This window comes from Aegilops tauschii, chromosome 7 (genome assembly GCF_002575655.3).
Source record: "Aegilops tauschii subsp. strangulata cultivar AL8/78 chromosome 7, Aet v6.0, whole genome shotgun sequence".
NCBI lineage: Eukaryota > Viridiplantae > Streptophyta > Magnoliopsida > Poales > Poaceae > Aegilops > Aegilops tauschii.
Genome location: NC_053041.3, coordinates 165,576,792 through 165,598,109, shown reverse-complemented (window position 1 = coordinate 165,598,109; position 21,318 = coordinate 165,576,792). Strand labels below are relative to the sequence as shown.

At 48.5% G+C, this 21,318-nt stretch overlaps 1 protein-coding gene across 2 annotated transcripts; it reads left to right on the top strand.

Moving 5' to 3' along the window:
• Nucleotides 1-18,742: 18,742 nt before the first annotated feature.
• On the top strand, nucleotides 18,743-20,610 carry LOC109743240 (uncharacterized). 2 transcript variants are annotated; one of them, XR_012190054.1, is made up of 2 exons: nucleotides 18,743-20,131; nucleotides 20,270-20,610. XR_012190054.1 is itself a non-coding variant. In XM_073505708.1 (2 exons), the coding sequence occupies exons 1-2, from the start codon at nucleotides 18,864-18,866 to the stop codon at nucleotides 19,401-19,403; spliced, it is 459 nt and encodes a 152-aa protein (XP_073361809.1). In that variant the 5' UTR covers nucleotides 18,765-18,863; the 3' UTR covers nucleotides 19,404-20,131. The 2 variants fall into 2 exon arrangements, 1 of the variants encoding a protein (XP_073361809.1); XM_073505708.1 differs by lacking the exon at nucleotides 20,270-20,610 and having other exon boundaries at nucleotides 18,765-19,239; nucleotides 19,321-20,131.
• The last annotated feature ends 708 nt before the right edge of the window (nucleotides 20,611-21,318 follow it).

Below are 21,318 nucleotides of genomic sequence, written 5' to 3'. Positions count from 1 at the left end.
CCAGCTGCCTCCGCCCCCGAAGCCACCACTCCAAAGAACATGGCGCCTGAGGCCCCTGCCCCGACTACCAAGACAACGACCGAAGCTTCGGTTAACCCGGAGGCCTCCGGCTCAGCTCCACCAGCAGACGACCCAAACGTGGTAATCACCCGGACGGAATTCGTTGAGCCGGGGAGACCGACCGCGTTGGCCAAATGCTCCGCGAAGGGGGAGTTACTGCAGCCCCACCGGGTGAACCTGGACCTCTCCGGCTACACCGACTTGAGCATTGGAGAGCTCGTCTCTGGCTACATCAATCAAGTCCACAAGAGCCGGGACGCCGAGGTCGCCATGGTCAACCAGATCCAACAAAAATCTGAGGTATCCTTCTGCTGCCCTCTTATTTACTGCATAGTTACCTTTGCCATGCTAGCCCCCAAGTCGACGACTTATGCTTGAATATGTTGTAGACTTAGGTTCCGGCTTACTCAACTGAGCCGCCAATATGTAGATAGATAAGTTCAATATGCATTAGCCCCCAAGTGCCAAGTGTCTTTGCTTGGAAAGCGCTTGGGACTTATACAATGACTGTTAATAACCTGGAAATATATGCAGGCTGTTGGCAAGAAATTAGAGGCGGATCTTGCGGATCTCAAGAGCCGGCTGAAAATGCAGGAGATGGAGACCCGGAAGGCAAACGCCGAGTTTGTATCCAGCATCGCCACTCATGAAAAATTGAAGACCGAGTTTGATGCTGAGAGGAAAGCCTGGGTCGAAGAGAAGGCCGCACTGGTGACCCGGGCAGAACAGGCGGAGAAGGCTCTCGCTGAGAAGACCGCCGAGCTCTCCGGCCTAAAGCGCCAGGTTTCCCAAATGGTGGCTGCTATCTTCGGTAAGTCACCTCACCGGCTTTCATCAAGTCTGTATATATCATGATTCATCCTTGTCACCGGCTTATCTGATCTTGTTAAATAGGTCCCAGGAGTGCCAACCTCAATCAGAGCGTGGTCACCAAATTAAAGGCCGTGTACACCCTGGCGGAACAGCTCTACACCGGGTCACAGCGTGCCTTAGCTGTGGTGGCCCTATCCAACGAGGTGCCAACTCATCTAGCCGAAGTCCTGCGCCGGCTCGCTGTCCTGCCACAGCGGATCCAGGAGCTACGACGAGCCTCTGCGAGAGCCGGAGCAATCGCCGCGCTGAGCCGGGCCAAAGCATTCCTGCCGGAGCTAGACCCGGCAGACATCGCCCTGGGTTATCCAAGCCTGAAGGAAGACGGCTCAGCCTTCGACCAGAGGGACTTCGCGGCGTGTGTGAAGGTTGTACGCCCGGTGGCCACCATCATCGGGAACGACACCGACTTAACCAAGTATCAGCCGGGTTACGATGCGGAGAATCAGAGGATTACAACCCCTCGCTATGAAGCTCTCAATCTGATTCCTCCGGCTCGTCAGCACACCTTCGCCCCGGAGATTGACCCGGCCAGGTTAATTGACGAAGAAGCCCAGTTCGAAGCTCTCAGCGGCATTGACTGGAAATCATCCACCTTCGAGGTCTTAGGATCAGCCGGAGGAGAAGACAGGAATGAGCCGGGGACTTCAACCCAGCAGGCATCATAGTTTAGCTGGCGGGTTACCAAACATTGTTCCACCTTTTAAACTTGAGGAGTTATTGTAATAGAGTAGGTGCAACAATTTATCTCTGTCGTGCCATCGTGCACGTTTTGAATGCGAAAGCCCTTTGAATTTGTCTCTTTGATGTTTCTCCGGGTCATAATCATTCCATTGCTTTTCTTAACCTCAAAAGGTGCTTTTAAGTTTCTGCATATAAAGGCAAATCACAAGTCTCGAGGCGACTTACCGCCCTGAGATTCAGGTGTTTAAGATAAATAACCCGGAATATGAATTAAAAAAGACTGGTCCTTGATTACACTCTGAACATAGCCGTAACAATCACACTTATCAGCCTGTAAGTATACTTCCGGTTTAAAGAACCCGGTGCAGTAAGTTGACGCCAAAATTAAGCCGGCACGTGAAACACGGCCATGCACACCTCAGAGTAAACTTTGTGAAAAAGCAGAAGAACTTAGGGGCTTCTGGTTCGAATACGACCAGAGACCCAGCCCCAAGGGGTTAAGCTAAGATTCGGATACGACCATATAGCCCCCAGTGGGTGTGGCGATGCCAATCAAGAGGGTACCGACAGCTATGTTCTCTTTGGTTTGAATACGACCCATGTTTGAACAGGAAGCCCCCAAGTGATTCTTAAAATTGTTTAACGACACTGATTCGAATACGATCCACGTCGGTTCTCAGAGGGGTTAAACTATGATTCAAATATGACCAAAGGCAACCTTCTAATGAGCTCGGCACTTTGCCAATCAAATGGGTATCGACAGCTATGTTCTCTTTGGTTCGAATACGACCCATGTTTGAACAGGAAGCCCCCAAGTGACTTTACTGCTTACGGCTAGATTCGAATACGATCATAAGCCGGATCCTCCTTTAGCATGTAATCTTGTAATAAAAACAACACACGCATATTTGGAGGAGAAAAAAGGACAGAGGTCCTGCTTTATTGCTTATTATAATATATACATGGCTGAGATGAATATGTACACCACGAGAGCCGGTAGCTCAAGTGTAATAAGGCCGAAGCTGAGCTATGTTCCACGGCCGACGGGTCTCTTCCTCAGACCTACGTGAATCTTTGTGCTCCCGAATGTCAATGAGGTAATATGACCCGTTGTGCAAATTCTTGCTGACCACAAAAGGCCCTTCCCAAGGTGGGGATAACTTATGTGCATCTGTTTGATCCTGGATGAGCCAGAGCACAAGGTCGCCTTCCTGGAAGACCCCGGGATTTGACCCGGCGGCTATGATAACGGCGCAGGTCTTGTTGGTAAATTGCTAAACGGGCTGCTGCCACATCACGCTGTTCGTCCAACAAGTCCAGAGCATCTTGGCGCGCCTGTTCATTATCCGTCTCAACATAAGCCGCCACGCGAGGCGAATCGTGACGGATGTCGCTGGGTAGGACTGCTTCTGCTCCATAAACCATGAAGAAAGGCGTGAAGCCTGTAGACCTGTTAGGAGTAGTGTTGATGCTCCATAAGACGGAGGGCAACTCCTCCACCCAACAACCCGGCGTCCGTTGCAAAGGGACCAAAAGCCGGGGCTTGATGCCCTTCAGAATTTCCTGGTTAGCTCTTTCAGCTTGACCATTGGATTGAGGATGAGCCACTGAAGAAACATCAAGCCGGATATGCTCTCATTGATAAAACTCTTCCATGGCGCCTTTGGAGAGATTGGTGCCGTTGTCAGTTATAATGCTGTGCGGAAAACCAAAGCGGAAAATCACCTTTTTCATAAATTGAACCGTCGTGGCTGCATCACACTTGCTGACTGGCTCAGCTTCCACCCACTTTGTGAATTTGTCAACTGCCACCAAGAGGTGGGTCTTCTTATCCTTGGACCGTTTAAAAGGCCCAACCATATCAAGCCCCCAGACCGCAAAGGGCCAAGTGATTGGGATCATCCTCAATTCCTGAGCCGGCACATGAGCCCGTCGTGAGAACCTTTGGCAACCATCACATTTACTGACCAAGTCCTCTGCATCAGCATGAGCTGTCAGCCAATAAAAACCATGACGGAAAGCCTTGGCTACAAGGGATTTTGAGCCGGCGTGATGGCCACAATCCCCTTCATGGATCTCCCGCAAGATCTCTTGGCCTTCCTCAGGGGAAATACAACGTTGAAATGCCCCTGAAACACTGCGATGATGTAACTCGCCATCGATGACGATCATCGACTTAGCCCGCCGGGTTATTTGCCTGGCCAGGGTTTCATCCTCAGGCAACTCTCCCCGGGTTATATAAGCCAGATATGGCATTGTCCAGTCTGGTATGACATGAAGAGCTGCCACCAGTCGTGCCTCCGGGTCAGGGATAGCCAAGTCCTCCTCTGTAGGCAACTTAACCGAGGGGTTATACAGGACATCCAGGAAAATGTTAGGCGGCACCGGCTTTCGCTGAGAGCCTAGCCGGCTTAAAGCATCAGCCGCCTCGTTCTTCCTGCGATCAATGTGCTCCACCTGGTATCCCTGAAAATGCCCAGCAATGGCATCAACCTCGCAGCGATAAGCCGCCATGAGAGGATCCATAGAATCCCAGGTGCCTGATACTTGTTGAGCCACCAAGTCCGAGTCACCAAAGCACCTTACCCGGTTTAAGCTCATCTCCTTAGCCACCCGAAGACCGTGGAGCAAAGCCTCGTATTCAGCCGCATTGTTAGTGCAAGGAAACATCAACTGTAGCACATAATGGAACTTGTCGCCCTTAGGGGAAGCCAATACCACGCCAGCCCCCGAGCCCTCCAGCTGTCTGGACCCATCAAAGTGAATAGTCCAATAAGTGTTATCCGGCTTTTGCTCAGGCACTTGTGACTCTGTCCAATCATTGATGAAATCCACCAAGGCCTGAGTTTTAACAGTAGTGTGTGGCACATATTTGAGGCCATGAGGTCCAAGTTCGATAGCCCACTTAGCAATTCTCCCTGTGGCCTCTCTGTTTTGAATAATATCACCAAGAGGGGCAGAACTGACCACAGTGATGGGATGACCCTGAAAATAATGCTTAAGCTTCCGGCTCGCCATGAACACACCATACACAAGCTTCGGCCAATGCGGGTACCGCTGCTTGGACTCAATGAGCACTTCGCTGACATAATAAACCGGCCGCTAAACCGGATGCTCCTTACCCGCCTCCTTGCGCTCCACCACAACAGCCACGCTGACAGCTCGCGCGTTCGCCGCCACATATAGTAGCAAGGGCTCCTTATCAACCGGAGCAGCAAGGACGGGGGGCTCTGCCAGCTACTTTTTCAAATCCTCAAAAGCGGTATTAGCTGCATCATTCCAGACAAAGTTATCAGTTTTCTTCATCAACTGATATAAGGGCATAGCCTTCTCACCCAAACGGCTTATAAACCGGCTTAAAGCAGCGATGCGACCCGCCAAGCGCTGAACGTCATTTATACATGCCGGCTTAGCTAGGGAGGTGATGGCCTTGATCTTCTCCGGGTTAGCCTCAATACCTCTGTCAGAAACCAAGAAACCCAATAGGTTGCCTGCAGGAACACCAAAAACACACTTGGCCGGGTTAAGCATCATCTTATAGACCCGGAGATTGTCAAAGGTTTCTCTTAAGTCATCTATCAGGGTTTCCTCCTTGATGGATTTAACCACAATATCATCCACGTAAGCGTGAACATTGCGCCCGATCTGTTTATGAAGACAGTTCTGTACACAGTGCTGGTAAGTCGCCTGTGCACACTTGAGTCCAAAGGGCATAGACACATAGCAGAAGGCTCCAAAGGGAGTGATGAACGTCGTCTTCTCCTGGTCCTTAACTGCCATCTTAATCTGATGATACCCGGAATAAGCATCCAAGAAACTTAAGCGTGCACAACCCGTCGCAGCATCAATGATTTGATCAATACGGGGGAGGGCAAAAGGATCAGCCGGACACGCCTTGTTCAAGTCCGTGTAGTCCACACACATCCGCCAGGTGCCGTTCTTCTTGAGTACGAGCACCGGGCTAGCCAACCATTCTAGGTGAAAAACTTCAACAATAAACCCGGCCGCCAAGAGCCGGGCCACTTCTTCACCAATGGCCTTCCGCCTCTCCTCATTAAACCGTCGAAGGAACTGTCTGACCGGCTTAAATTTTGGATCAACATTGAGAGTATGCTCAGCGAGTTCTCTAGGTACACCTGGCATGTCAGAAGGTTTCCATGCGAAGATGTCCCTATTCTCACGGATGAACTCGATGAGCGCGCTTTCCTATTTTGGATCCAGATTGGCACTGATGCTAAACTGCTGAGATGAATCTCCTGGAACAAAACCAACAAGCTTAGTTTCATCAGCCGACTTAAATTTCATCGCCGGCTCAGTCTCCGTAGTTGGCTTCTTCAGAGAGGTCATGTCTGTTGGGTCAACATTGCCTTTGTAAAACTTCAGCTCCTCTGTAGCACAAACAGACTCTGCATAAGCTGCATCACCTTCCTCACACTCCAGAGCCACCTTCCGGCTGCCGTGAACCGTAATGATCCCATTGTGACCCGGCATCTTGAGCTGTAAGTACACATAACACGGTCGTGCCATGAACTTGGCGTAAGCCGGCCGTCCAAATATAGCATGATATGGACTTCTTATCTTGACCACCTCAAAGGTCAATTTCTCCACCCTGTAGTTGTTCTCATCACCAAAAGCCACTTCCAACTCGATCTTGCCGACTGGATAGCCGACTTACCAGGTACCACACCATGGAAGATAGTGTTTGACTGGCTGAGGTTCTTATCAACCAGCCCCATACGGCGAAAAGTCTCATAATAGAGGATGTTGATGCTGCTGCCTCCATCCATGAGCACCTTTGTGAACTTATAACCTCCCACCTGAGGAGCCACCACTAAGGCCAAGTGGCCTGGGTTATCCACACGGGGAGGGTGATCCTCCCTACTCCATACTATAGGCTGCTCAGACCACCGCAGGTAGCGTGGAACCGCCGGCTCAACAGCATTCACAGCCCTCTTGTGAAGCTTCTGATCTCGTTTGCACAAACTAGTGGTGAACACATGATACTGTCCACCGCTAAGCTGCTTTGGGTTGGTCTGATAACCCCCCTGCTGCTGTTGATGACCCTGACCAGACTGTTGATTGAAGCCCCCTTGACCGCTCTGAGGACCGGAATTTGAGCCGCCGCCCGGGCCATGAAAGCCGCCGGCGCCTGAGCCGCCGCCCGGGCCATTGTAGCTCTTAAAGGCCTTCATGATCGCGCAATCCTTCCACAGATGAGTCGCTGGCTTCTCTCTAGAGCCATGCCTTGGACAAGGTTCATTCAACAGCTGCTCCAGCGTTGGACCTGACCCGTCGCCTCGGGAAGGGGGCCTCCCCTTGCGTCGCTGGTTATTACTTTGGGAGTTGGCGTTGGCTACAAACTCTAGGCTGCCATCGGCCTTACGCTTGCCTCCTCCTTGGTTCCCCGGGTTAAACTGAGGACTCTTGCCATTGTCGTTCTTCTTTCCCTTCCCAGTCCTTTCATCGTCTAAAGGGGGATCCTTGGTACCATCGGAATCGGCGTATTTGACAAGAGCCGCCATTAGTGTACCCATATCAGTGCAGTCACGTTTAAGCCGCCCGAGTTTCATCTTTAGGGGCACAAAGCGACAGTTTTGTTCCAACATTAAGACTGCAGAGCCGGCATCCATCTTATCCGATGAGTGTATGATCTCCTTGACCCGGCGAACCCAATGGGTCGTGGATTCACCCTCCTGCTGCTTACAGTTAGTCAGATCCACAATTGACATAGACTGCCTACAGGTATCTTTGAAGTTTTGAATGAACCGGGCTTTCAGCTCAGCCCAAGACCCAATGGAGTTCGGTGGTAGCCCTTTCAACCACGTGCGGGCAGTTCCATCTAACATCATGGTGAAATATTTGGCCATGGCTGCCTCACTGACCTCCAGCAATTCCATAGCCATCTCATAACTCTCAACCCAGGCTGCAGGCTGTAAGTCAGCTGTATAGTTAGGTACCTTCCTGGGGCCCTTGAAGTCCTTAGGTAGACGTTCATTACGGATAGCTGGCACCAAACAAGGGACACCCTCGGTTCTGGTAGGGATACCCACATCAACGGAAGTCGTCGGATAAGCCGGGGGGGTCTGGTAAGCCGTCAACTGAGGCACCTGCTCCGCCTCTTGCCGTGCTTGGTCTGCTGCGTAAAAGGCTCCATTATGAGTCGGGCCATGGCCAGGGGGCGGGTCATGGCGTCGGACATTACTTGAGCCGGTTGCTGAGACCATGTGCCGGCTGTAACTCGGGCTCTGGCCTGGACGAGGGGTCGAGTGGATCCTGTCCCGGCTGTAGGAGTACGCCTCTTGCTGTGCCAGTGCCGTCTGCAGGAGTTCCCTGACCCGGCGGGTTTCGATGGCCGCCGGAGAGTCGCCGCCAACGGGGAGAGCCGCCAGTCGTGCTGCCGCAGCTACCATGTTCTCCAGCGGGTTATCATAATGACCCGGGGGTATTGGCACGTATTGAGGCGGGGCAGGGGCACCTGGGGAGGCCCCATCACTCGTGGCTGAATGAGGGGTCCAGACCCGGGCGCGATGACCCCTGGCGGGTTACTGGACCCTGCACCTGGCGTGTTGAAGAGATTGCGTGGATCATAAACCGGCGGGAGTCAAGACTGGGCCTTCTGATGCCTCCTTCTTATGACCTCGTTGGCCACGTTCTGATCCATCGTGAGTTGGAAGGACTGCGCCTGAATCAGCTGAGTCCGGGCGTCGAGAGCCGCCCGCTCTGCAGCCAGCCTGATCCCTTCCGCTGCAAGATCCTCTTTAGCTTTTATCAAATCCAGTTTTAACTGTGCCACTTCCGCATCATGCTGAGCTTGATTCGCCGGGTCAACCGTGGCGGTTAACAGGGCCGTCATCTTGTCCGTGAGATCCATCGGCACCTGAGCCGGAGAAGGCACCGGGTTTCCCGATCCAGCAGCGGGGTTTTGAACAGGCTGCGCACCAGCCATAAAAACTCCAACCTGACTTGGCGGCTCAAAAAGGTCCGGAATACTGTCGCCATCGGAACAACCCATGAGCCTGCCATCTTGAAGTTGGTACAAAGAGTTTGATTCATCGGTGGCCGACTCGCCGTCAGAGCCGGCGGCCGCCTCATCACCAGACCCAGATGGATCAGAGGGCCCTCCATGGATGCATCCCACAAAGGCGCGCCTTAAGGCAGGCCGGGCCCGGGCGGGTCGTGCACGCTGAGCCGTTTCGATGAGATCGGTGCAGAGACCCGGCTCGGGGCCCGGCTCACCAATCTTGCCGATGAAGACATGAATTCCGCCAAAGGGGACCCGGTACCCGTACTCAATTGAGCCGGCGTCGGGGCCCCAGTCCGCATCTTCGATCTAGAGCTTGCCGCGATGACTCTTGGTCATCCGGCCCACAGCGTATCCCTTGAGCCCTTCGAAGCTGCCCTTCAAGAACTCAAATCCACCGTGCGCTGGCCCCACGGTGGGCGCCAACTGTCGCGGAATTGTCACGGCAGATGTCCTTGATCTAGGAGTTAGTCGTAGAGCCATCGCAACTAGGAAGCTTGAAGGGGTTATGCGGGACAAGGAACACGAGGGTTTACACTGGATCGGCCCCTTACGGTGAAGGTAAAAGCCTACGTCCAGTTGAGGTGATATTGATTAGGGTTACGATTGCCAAGAGCTAGTCAGCTATGCCCGGCTCTCGATGAGATTGTTCTCGCCCTTAAACCGTTGCCGGGTCGTCCCTTTATATAGGGAGGAAGACGCCCAGCAGCCCTTTGAGTCCCGGCCGGCTCATAAGAGTGTCCGGCTCAGACTCTAAACTAAACTTGCCTTAAGCTGCAAGTTCTACTATAATAATGATTGTAACTACGGGCCTTAAGCTATATCCGGGTCTCAGCCCATCTCTGGCCCATCGTCTTGAAACTTGGCTCCGGGCTTCAGGCAACGACCGTACGAGTAACCCGGCCCCTCCTGGCGGGTGACTCTAAGGTCTATATCCTCAAAAGACGTGATGCCTATATACATGATCATACCTAGATATTCTCATAACTATGCTCAATTCTATCAATTGCTCGACAGTAATTCGTTTACCCACCGTAATACTTATGCTCTAGAGAGAAGCCACTAGTGAAACCTATGGCCCCCGGGTCTATTTTCCATCATATTAATCTCCCGTTATTTCTATTACCGTTTACCTTGCAATCTTTACTTTTACTCTTTATCATAAAAATACCAAAAATATTATCTTATCATCTCTATCAGATCTCACTCTCGTAAGTGACCATGAAGGGATTGACAACCCCTTTATCGCGTTGGTTGCAAGGTTCTTATTTGTTTGTGTAGGTGAGTGGGACTTGAGTGTGGTCTCCTACTGGATTGATACCTTGGTTCTCAAAACCGAGGGAAATACTTCTGCTACTTTACTGCATCACCCTTTCCTCTTCAAGGGAAAACCAACGCAGTGCTCAAGAGGTAGCACATATGTTGTCATTACGGTACGACCGATAAAGATCTTTGTAGAATATGTGGGAACCAATATGAGCATTCAGGTTCTGCTGTTGGTTATTGACCGGAGAGGTGTATCGGTCATGTCTACATAGTTCTCGAACCCGTAGGGTCTGCCCGCTTAACATTCGATGCCGATTTTGTATTATATGAGTTATGTGATTTGGTGACCGAATGTTGTTCGGAGTCCCGGATGAAATCACGGACACGAGGAGTCTCGAATTGGCCGAGAGGTAAAGATTGATATATAGGACGATGGTATTCGGACACCGGAAGTGTTTCGGGGGTACTGGGGACATATCGGGTCACCGGAAAAGGGTTCCGGGCACCCCCGGCAAAGATATGGGCCTACTGGGCCAAGAGGGGAAACGCAACAGCCAGCATGGGCTGCTGCGCCTCCCATATAGGCCGAACCTGGACGGGAAGGAAAGAGGGGAAGAGAGAAAGGAAGGGGAGGGATTCGGCCTCCCCCTTGCTTCCCTCCTCCCTCCTCCTTCCTCCCCCCTCCGGAAATTATGGTAGGGGGGCGAATAGGACTAGGGCCCCAAGTAGGATTCCTCCTACTTGGGCGCCCCCTTGGCTGCTCCCTCTCCCTCCCACCTATATATATATGAGGGGGGAGGCGCCTAGAACACACAACAACATCTATTAGCCGTGTGCGGCCCCTCCCTCCACAGATTACACCTCCGGTCATATCTTCGTAGTGCTTAGGTGAAGCTTTGCGCGGATCACTTCACCATCACCGTCACCACACCGTCGTGCTGACTGAACTCTCCCTCGACACTTTGCTGGATCATGAGTTCGAGGGACGTCATCGAGCTGAACGTGTGCAGAACTCGGAGGTGCCGTACATTCGGTGCTTGATCGGTTGAAATGAGAAGAAGTTCGACTACATCAACCGCGTTGTCAAACGCTTCCGCTTTCGGTCTATGAGGGTACGTGGACACACTCTCCCCCTCTCGTTGCTATGCATCTCTGTAACACCCCGCATGTAACTTGCCATATTTGTAACTCCAACTCTTGCCATTTCCGGCTATTTGAGATGTTTTTCCCTCCGTTGTCGGGTTTTGTCTTTCGTTTTGTATTTTGTCATGTCATGCTTTTTCTTATCATGTCATCATGTGCATTGCATTCGCATACGTGTTCGTCTCATGCATCCGAGCATTTTCCCCGTTGTCCGTTTTCCAATCCGGCGCTCCTATCTCCTCCGGTGCACCCCTCTTGCTTTCTTTCGTGTGCGTGTGTCAAACTTTCTCGGAATGGACCGAGGCTTGTCAAGTGGTCTTAATATACCACCCGGAGACTACCGGTCAAGTTTCGTTCCATTCGGAGGTCGTTTGGTACTCCAACGGTTAACCGGGCATCCGCAAAGTCCATTTGAGTGTCCAGAAAAAAAACCCTCTAAAACCAGCCCAAAACCCACCAAACTCTCTTCCATGCTCTAGGTCGTTCGATCACGATCGTGTGGGCGAAAACCGCACCTCATTTGGAGCCTCCTAGCTCCCTCTACCTATAAATATGTGGGCATCCCGAATTACAACTGCAGACGAACCCTAGCTCCTCCCTCCGCGCCGCATCGGACGCGTCCGCCCGCGCCGGACAACGTCCGCCGCCGCGCCCCGTCCAATCGTGGAGCGCCACGTGTCCCGCCAACCTCTCCACCGCGCCGCCGGCCCGCAGGCCCATCGCCGGCCCTCCCGGGCCCGAGCCGGCCGCCGCCTCCGCGCCCGCCCGCGCCACCGACGTCCGGCGACCCGCCGCCGCCGCCATCGCCGCCGGCCGGCCCCGCCATCTCCGCCGCCGCCCGCGCCTCCCGAGACCGCCGCCGGCGCCCCTCCTCCGCCGCCCGTGCCCGCCGTCGGCCCCTCCTCCTCCTCCCTCCGGCGACCCGCCGCCGTTGCCTCCCCTCTCCAGTAGCCCGTCGGCGCGCTCGAGCTCCCTCGAGGACGGCCAGATCCCGATCCAGAGCTACAGTACGCGTTGACCTCGCCCTTCCTTTTTTTCCAAGTCTGGGAATTTTATCTGCATGTGCTCCTGTTCCCGATGCGATAACTTCTTGCATGTAGCTCCGATTCGCGTGTGTAATATGTCAAATTGTTCGCCTCATGATGCTCTACATTTTATTCAATTGCACCATATTCACTAGAGGTCATCTTGATGCCCAAATCTTCGTTGGAAGAGGGCTAGTTGCTGTTAATCTCTGGTTCTTATCAGAACTTGGAGATTTGTCATTTTTGTATCATTTATTCTGTGCATCTTTTGAGCATGAGCTCTACATGTGTTTTGAATTATGCCATGCCATCTTTCCAGTGGTATAGTCCATGTATTTTTATGATCTCTGTGGTGACTAGCACAAGTATGCAAAATAGGCCCCGTAATATTTCTGATTTCAGGGACTTAGTGATTTCTCTGTCCTTGTCTGCTGTAAGTTTGTTGCCATGTAAACTTGATGCTACAGAGAGATCCATGCATATTTTGGAGATGTTCAGTAAGGATGTTTTGTAGCTATAGTTGTAATTGATCCATTCCTGCAATTGTTTGCAATTATGGAGTGCCATAGCATGACTCAATCTTGCTCTACTTTTGCTATAAAATATTTATGGCAGATTCTTAACATGATATGCATTTTTGCCAAGCTTAGTGTAGTTGATCCATACATGCTATGCAATTGTTCTTGCCATGATTAGCTTCATAAACATGCCATATTGCTGTAGGTATTCTTGGTTTGTCATGAATGTCTCTGTAGTGAGTGAATCAAGCTCACAAAGAGGCCTACATATTAATATTTCTGCCATGCTCTGTTTTCTGCAAAGTCTGGAACCTGATAACGAAACTTGCTATGTTTACATGCTTGCCATCATATCTTCTGGTCCTTTTTGGCTTATGGTCAGTAAGGTACTTTTGTCATGTGCATTTAGTAGAACACTGCCATGCCTTGTTTTGCTATGTTAAGTTCCTGTAGCATGTTGATTTCGTGCTCTAAACATTGCTACCTGATGCTGATTTCTGCCATGTCCAGTTTTTCACCAAGTCTGTGAACCTGTAATCTTTTGCACTTTTGCCATGCTTGTTTGAGCTTGATATGTTGTGAACTAGCCGTAGCTCAGTGTTCATCGTTTGTCAAGTATCTCCTGTAGTTTACTGCCATGTGCTTTTTTGCTATGTTGGGGTGCTGTAGCATTGTTACGTGTTGCCTTTTAAGTGCTATCTTGCTGTTTATCGCAGATTAGTGTCATTCTTGTTTTGCTTGCCATTTGCAAACCGTGCATCCGATTCCGGTGATCTTTATATCGATTTCGACCGAAATCATCTCATCTTTCCAGTGGCATGCTTGGTTTGCCAAGTTACTGCCATGTTCATCATTTTCCTTCCGGAGCACGCATACGCATCGCATATCATATCTTGCATATCATACATGTTTTGCATCATGTTGCTTGCGCATTTCTCGTTGTTGATTGTGGTTCCGTTTGTTTGTGTTATTGTCTTGGGTAGAGCCGGGAGACGAGTTCGTGAACGAGGAACCTGTCGAGTACGCTTACGAGGATCAAGCCTTCGACAACTCTGAGAATCTTGCAGGCAAGATGACCACCCCTCGAAATCACTTCTATCTTTGCTATGCTAGTTGTTCGCTCTATTGCCATGCTCGCTACCTATCACTTGCTATATCATGTCTCCCATTTAGCCATGTCAGCCCCTAACCATCCTTTCCTAGCAAACCGTTGTTTGGCTATGTTACCGCTTTTGCTCAGCCCCTCTTATAGCGTTGCTAGTTGCAGGTGAAGTTGAAGTTTGTTCCATGTCGGAACATGGATATGTTGGGATATCACAATATCTCTTATTTAATTAATGCATCTATATATTTTGGTAAAGGGTGGAAGGCTCGGCCTTATGCCTGGTGTTTTGTTCCACTCTTGCCGCCCTAGTTACTGTTATACCGGGATTATGTTCCTTGAGTTTGCGTTCCTTACGCGGTCGGGTGATTTATGGGACCCCCTTGACAGTTCGCCTTGAATAAAACTCCTCCAGCAAGGCCCAACCTTGGTTTTACCATTTGCGACCTATACCTTTTTCCCCCGGGTTTTCTAGAGCCCGAGGGTCATCTTTATTTTAAACCCCCGGGCCAGTGCTCCTCTGAGTATTGGTCCAAACTGTCAGTCGCCGGTGGCCACCAGGGGCAACTCTGGTCTGGCCTATCGGAAGCTTGGACAATCCGGTGTGCCCTGAGAACGAGATATGTGGAGCTCCTATCGGGATTTGTCGGCACATTCGGGCGGCTTTGCTGGTCTTGTTTTACCATTGTCGAGATGTCTTGTAAACCGGGATTCCGAGACTGATCGGATCTTTCCGGGAGAAGGTTTATCCTTCGTTGACCGTGAGAGCTTATGATGGGCTAAGTTGGGACACCCCTGCAGGGTATTATCTTTTGAAAATCGTGCCCGCGGTTATGAGGCAGATGGGAATTTGTTAATGTCCGGTTGTAGATAACTTGTCACTTGACCCAATTAAAATACACCAAGTGCGTGTGTAACCGTGATGGTCTCTTCTCGGCGGAGTCCGGTAAGTGAACACGGTATGTGTTATGTATGACGTAAGTAGGTGTTCAGGATCACTTCTTGGTCATTGCTAGATGACGTCCGTTCCATTGCTTCTCTTCTTGCTCTCATATGCGCAAGTTAGCCACCATATATGCTTTTGCCGCTGCAGCTCCACCTCTTTGCACCATTCCCCCCTTTAAGCTTAAATAGTCTTGATCTCGCGGGTGTGAGATTGCTGAGTCCCCGTGACTCACAGATTCTACCAAAACAGTTGCAGGTGCCGACGATGCCAGTGCAGATGATGGCGTCGATCTCAAGTGGGAGTTCGACGAGGAACGTGGTCGTTACTATGTGTCTTTTCCTGATGATCAGTAGTGGAGCCCAGTTGGGTCGATCGGGGATCTAGCATTTGGGGTTGTCTTATTTTCATCTGGATTTTGACCGTAGTCGGTCTATATGATTGTATTTCTGGATGATGTATGATGATATTTATGTACTGTGTGAAGTGGCGATTGTAAGCCAACTCTTTATCCCATTCTTGTTCATTACATGGGATTGTGTGAAGATGACCCTTCTTGCGACAAAACCACCATGCGGTTATGCCTCTAAGTCGTGCCTTGACACGTGGGAGATATAGCCGCATCGTGGGCGTTACAATCTCCTAGATAGATCTTGCGTGAGCGTAGGATTTTTTTTGAAATTGCATGCTACGTTTCCCAACAATACTTCCCTCATGGGAATCGAAGCCATCGACATCACCAACGATCCTTCCATCATGGGAGGACGAATATTCATCAACATCTTCACCAACACCATCTTATCTCAAACCCTAGTTCATCACTTGTATGCAATCTTTGTCTCAAAACCTCATATTGGTACGTGTGGGTTGCTAGTAGTGTTGATTACATCTTGTAGTTCCTGCTAGTTGGTTTATTTGGTGGAAGATTAAATGTTCGGATCCTTAATCATATTTAATACCCCTTTGATCTTGAACATGAACATGGTTTGTGAGTAACTATGTTTGTTCTTGAGGACATGGGAGAAGTCTTGTTATAAGTAATCATGTGAAGTTGGTATTCGTTCAATATTTTGGTGATATGTATGTCGTTCTTCCTCTAGCGGTGTCGTGTGAACGTCGACTACATGGAACTTGACCATGCTTAGGCCCAGGGGAAGGCATTGGGGAGTAGTAATTAGATGATGGGCTGCGAGAGTGACAGAAGCTTAAACCCTAGTTTATGCGCTATTCTGTAAGGGGCTGATTTGGATCCATATGTTTCATGCTATGGTTAGATTTATCTTAATTCTTCTTTCGTAGTTGCGGATGCTTGCGAGAGGGGGTAATCATAAGGGGGTTTCTTGTTCAACTAACAACAACACCCTAGCACCAGTTCACCCACATATCAAATTATCAAAGTAGTGAACGTGAATTAATTAAACATGATGAACGTGAGTAGACGAGAATTTCCATGTGTCCTCGAGAACGCTTTGCTTTATGCAAGAGAAACCACTACCTTGTCCTTTGCAATAAAAGGAAGGATTGGGTCACCTTGTTGCACTTTATTAATTTGGTAACTTGTTACTTGTTACAAATTACCCTACTATCAAAACTATATGTTACTACTGTTTCAACATTTGCAGAGAATACATTGCTGAAAATCGCTTATCATTTCCTTCTGCTCCTCGTTGGGTTCGACACTCTTACTTATCGAAAGGACTACAATTGATCCCCTATACTTGTGGGTCATCACGTGCCAACTGACGGTGCAAAATACCGTCGGATCTCATGGTAGGGTTCCTAGCATGGCCAAAAGTACCAGGACGGAGCCCGCACACACAAGTTACCCGGGTTCGGCCCTCCGGGGAGTAATACCCTACTTCCTGCTTCTTCCTGTTATTCATGGTGATGGAGTACCTTGTGTGATATGATGGGTGGAGTTGCTACCGAGAGTTTTCTTTTTCTAGATTGGATGGCCTAGTCGGCCCCTTACATCCCCTTATATAGGCGGTGGAGGTTAGGGTTTTACAAGGAGGAGATGCGATCTAGGTTGCCGCCCTTCCTGTCTTGGAGAGCAAGCTGCCTGAAGGTCGTTTAATGCCCTTGTTGGGCCTCCCAAGCCTTGGTCCATGCTTTAGCTTGAACCCCCTCGGTGAGCCCCCTCCCCCCGTCATTTGGGCATGGGATATGTAAGGGATTGGTGAGTTAGTTTGTCCCTAAACCTTATGATGATATTTTTTGAGATTACTTTGATGATTGGTTACTAGGTTGATTATCCATGGGGGGTGTAATGATTGTTGTCCAATAGGGACTCAAACTACACAATCCGAAGACCGACATGGCACTAATTGTCCAACGAATTCACATCCTCAATTCGAGGAGTATGAGATGCCGTGATGGCTAAAGCTTTGGTCCAGCCTAACAAAGTTAATTGCTGAGCCGACCATTGTTGTTGGTTACCCGGGTAGGTGGGTAATAGAGTCAGACAATCCCGATAGGAGGACTTTGGCTATTCATGGGTGACTCGCATAACAAACACTGAATACAAAGGGTAAAATCCCAATACTAGGTAACTTCGCTTTACCATTGGACAAGGCACATTCGTTATCGGATGAGACACCATTTATTTTTTATGTCATTTACTTTTGTGTTACTTACTTGCAGTTCGTATGGAAGTTTTGTTACTTTACATGCGTGCTACTTTTCCATCACAATCATAACTAGACCGTTGATGACACACGTTGTGCCTATCTAATTAACAATAAAAACAATGGAAATATTTTGCAATTCCGTGAACATTTCAAGAACATATTGTTCAAATTCAGTTTTTTTCTTCAGATTTCATAACTTTTTTTCAAATGATGACCATTTTCCAAAATTCAGGATTTTTAAAAATCACAAACATATTTTTTAAAATCGTAAACATTTTATCCACGTGCGCATTGTTTTTGTAGCCGTACGCACACGCTGCTTTTTAATACAAGTATACACAGCACACCTTTTGGTTTCTAGAACAGACCAGGAAGGGAGTTGTTGTGTATGGCTCATAGCAACGAAAGTCATCTTCTCATTTGAGCTGATGATGAACAGTAATATCCAAAAAAATGAAAACCATTCAAAAAAAATCTGAATTTGTTGTGGTGCAAACATTGACAGTAGTTCTCACTGCTTGCAAAAATTCATCAAAAAAATGACATTCGCAGAAGTCGTGGCAAAAAAAATCAGTAGTCTAAAGTGTTTTTGAGAACAACACTTTTGGAGCATCAATTTTGTTTTCTTGCTACGACTTGTATGAATGTTATTTTCTGATGAAATTTTGTGAGCACTGGAAACTTTTGTCAATGTTTGCACTGTTTTTTCCGAACTTACTATTCATCCAGGCTCATTTGAGCTCGGACTCGGAAATACCAGTCCTCATAGCAAGCGCTACGCTCGCTTGCTCCCACACGCACGTTCCCCACCATGAGTTGCATCTCCCAGTAGTGCATCCTTTTTGTTTTCTTGGGTTTTTATGTCGGTCAATTTTACTACGTCAAAGAAATATCCTGGACAGTTTTATTTTAACAAAAAAATGTCGCAAAATATGGAAAAAATCCTGAATTTAAAAAAAATCACAAACTCAACAATGCTCGTGAATTTAAAAATAATGGTTGTGAATTTAGAAAATGCCCGTGAATTTAAAAAATATGCTAAGTTCAACAAATGTTCACAAATTTGAAAAAAACATTTTTTTTGAAGACGTGAGCAATTTTTAAAATCTGACCAAATTATGAAAAATGTGAATAATTCTTTAATTTGTGGACATTCTTGAAATTTTGAATTATTTTGAAAAAATGGAAACATATTTTAGAAAACACGAACAATTTTAAAATCCCAAACATTTCTAAAAATCTATTAATTATTAAAAATTCGATTTTTTAAAATTTGATATTACTTTAAAAATAAAATAGAATAAAGTAAAAGGGAAAATGTGGAAAAGAAAGCAAAGTAAAAGATCTCGTTGCGTATCTGGGCCTTGGCCTACGTTGGACCTCTCGTGGACGATCGGTATCGTATCGCTGGCCAAAGTTTCTTGTTTTAGATTTTTTTTAATACGGGGATGTATCTAGGGTTTCGGAGTCGAACCCTAGCACGATAAATATAGATTGCCCTTCAAGCCTCCCTTTCCCCTTCCTCGCCCCAGCCGCCATCAGCAGACAGACCTTCCTCCACAGAGCCTTTTAGATCTGCCCCCTTGCACGGCACAATCCCTATGGCAACCGAGGCCGGCCACCCTGCCTGGTTCCTCACTGCCGCCGAAGGCTACGTCGGCGACCGGTCCAACGAGCGGACCGCCACAGGCTTCACGAGGAAGGGCCTGAGCATCAAGGCGTCCTTTTTCCCCAACCGCCCGCCTCAACCATCCAAGCTGTGGGTGCACTGCCAGGAGGCCGTGCACGTCGACACCCCCCGTGTCCTCTGCATCGCCGGCGACCTGATCCTCTTCCGGGTCGACATCTCCGATTGTGTCCCAGACAGCCGTTTCTCGATGCGGCAGGATTGCGACTATTTCATCTACCGTGCTGACCCCAATTTGCCAGTGCTCACGCTCCTCACCGAGATGCGCAGCCGATGTTTTGAAGACAGAGGTTGGTATTCTTCCCCGTGGTCTCAAGCACTACACCATCGCTGCGCTGGTTCCTCATCCTCTCAAGCTCCACAATTTCCAGCTCCATTTGTTTCACTCCGAGACATTGAGCTGGACCACCATGGCGCTGCCTGTGGCGGAGCCACAGCAGGACCTCGATTGTGAGATCCCCACTGACAGGGATCTTCGTTGCCATAATACTTCCAACGTTATCACAATCGGTGGTGAATATGGGACCATGGGCTGGGTAGATCTCTGGCGAGGCATCCTGTTCTGTGATGTGCTGCGTGAGAAGCCAACTCTCAGGGGAATACCCTTGCCGCCGCCGATTGAATTTATCACCAGCAGCGATTATTTTGGCCGTGCAATGGATTGCCGAGGCATTGCCTTCGTCAATGGCTGTCTCAAGTTTGTCCAACTGGACATCATCTCCAGTTACGACATAGACGACATAGACCCGGAAACAGAGTATCCAACTTTGCTCGTGGATGACTGGGCGATCTCCTCATGGATCAATCCCACGATGGAGAATTCTTACGAAGCTTGGGGCGAGCCTGAATGCACGGTCCGAGCTGCTGAGGTCACAATCAAAACCGATATGATTTCGCACTCTACTGGAATGCTGCTGCGGCCATCAGATGAGAGTTCTGATGACTCAGAAGAAGATGCTGACTACTTACGGCACCTTGTGGTCTCTGACCCCTCTCCGAGCTTGGACGGTGATGGTTTTGTTTACTTAATTGCCAGGGAGAAATTATATCACCCAAAGTCATGGATCCTTGCTCTTGACATGAATACCAAGACGCTGCAAAGCGCTGATCTGTTTGGCATCGTAGAAGACCCAAGAGATTCTGTCATGTATTGCACTGGCAGGTCTTCCTCCAATACTTGAGGTAATTCATACTGCAACGTCTTACTCTGCATATCTCTCTCAGACTTGATTCCACACTAGCCAAATTCATCTATTCCTAAAATGATCTTTGTTTGTCTCGTACATAATGCATTTAATCTATTTTGTTTGTTGGATGCAGTTATCCGGTGTAACCGGAGACCATTGGCTATCTACAGCAGGATTAAATTCAGCATGAAGATGTTTTTCTCAAGGTTGACTTGAGAAAACTTGCCCTGGTGCTGTCGGCAATTGTCTCTGGGTCTTGCTTGACATGTCCATTTATTGGTATTTTATTATGTTAGATATAAGACATGATCTCCTGTGATTTGTGGTCAACTCGCTTGATATGTTTGAGCAACATATCTCCTTGTATTTTATTGTGTCTTTGGTCACCATGATGGCGTCTGTCTTTGGTATTATGTTTGAACCAACTTATATGGAAGTATATGTTTGAAGAATCCATGTGGTTCTTTGATCTCATATGTGACTTGTGTGGTGATAATGTTGAAGGGCATATGATTTGTGTGTGCTTGTTTTTCAAACTGCCTTTCAACTTTAACCAACTTAAATTACTACTGGAAAAGTATTTTTCTTAAGATGTCTCTTTTGTCCTTTCATATTGTAGGCTAGATCATGTGGCATGCGATTGGTGTGCATGTCTGTTTTAAGAATAAAAACAATGGGAATTTGTATAAATACTCCCCGTTCTACTAGTTAACTGTGTTGCAACGGGGGTTTATTTATTCTCCCCGTTCTCAACTTTACTCTTTTCATATTCTGAACAAGCCATTTTGTCTACTAGTTCTTCAGTACTCTTTTCATTTCAGGGATAGTTTGAGATGGCCTTTGAAACCCCAAGGTATACTCACATTTAGAAAACGTAATCATACACATTTAGATGGGCTTTGAAACCCCAAGGTCTACTTAATCATACACGTGTAACACACATTTAGAAAAACGTAATAAATATTAAAAAATAAAATATTGCCAACCTACGACAAAGTAATAGATATTTCAATGAACTTTCATACTTCCTCCGTAACTTAATATATGACCCTTTTTTGACGCTGTGACATTCGTCTTACCGAGAGTATAAATGTGGACAAGGTTGCATTGAAAATTTTGGACAAGGAGCCCAATGCACAATCAGAACACTTTCAACAAAGCTACCGAAAGCTCCCAACTTTC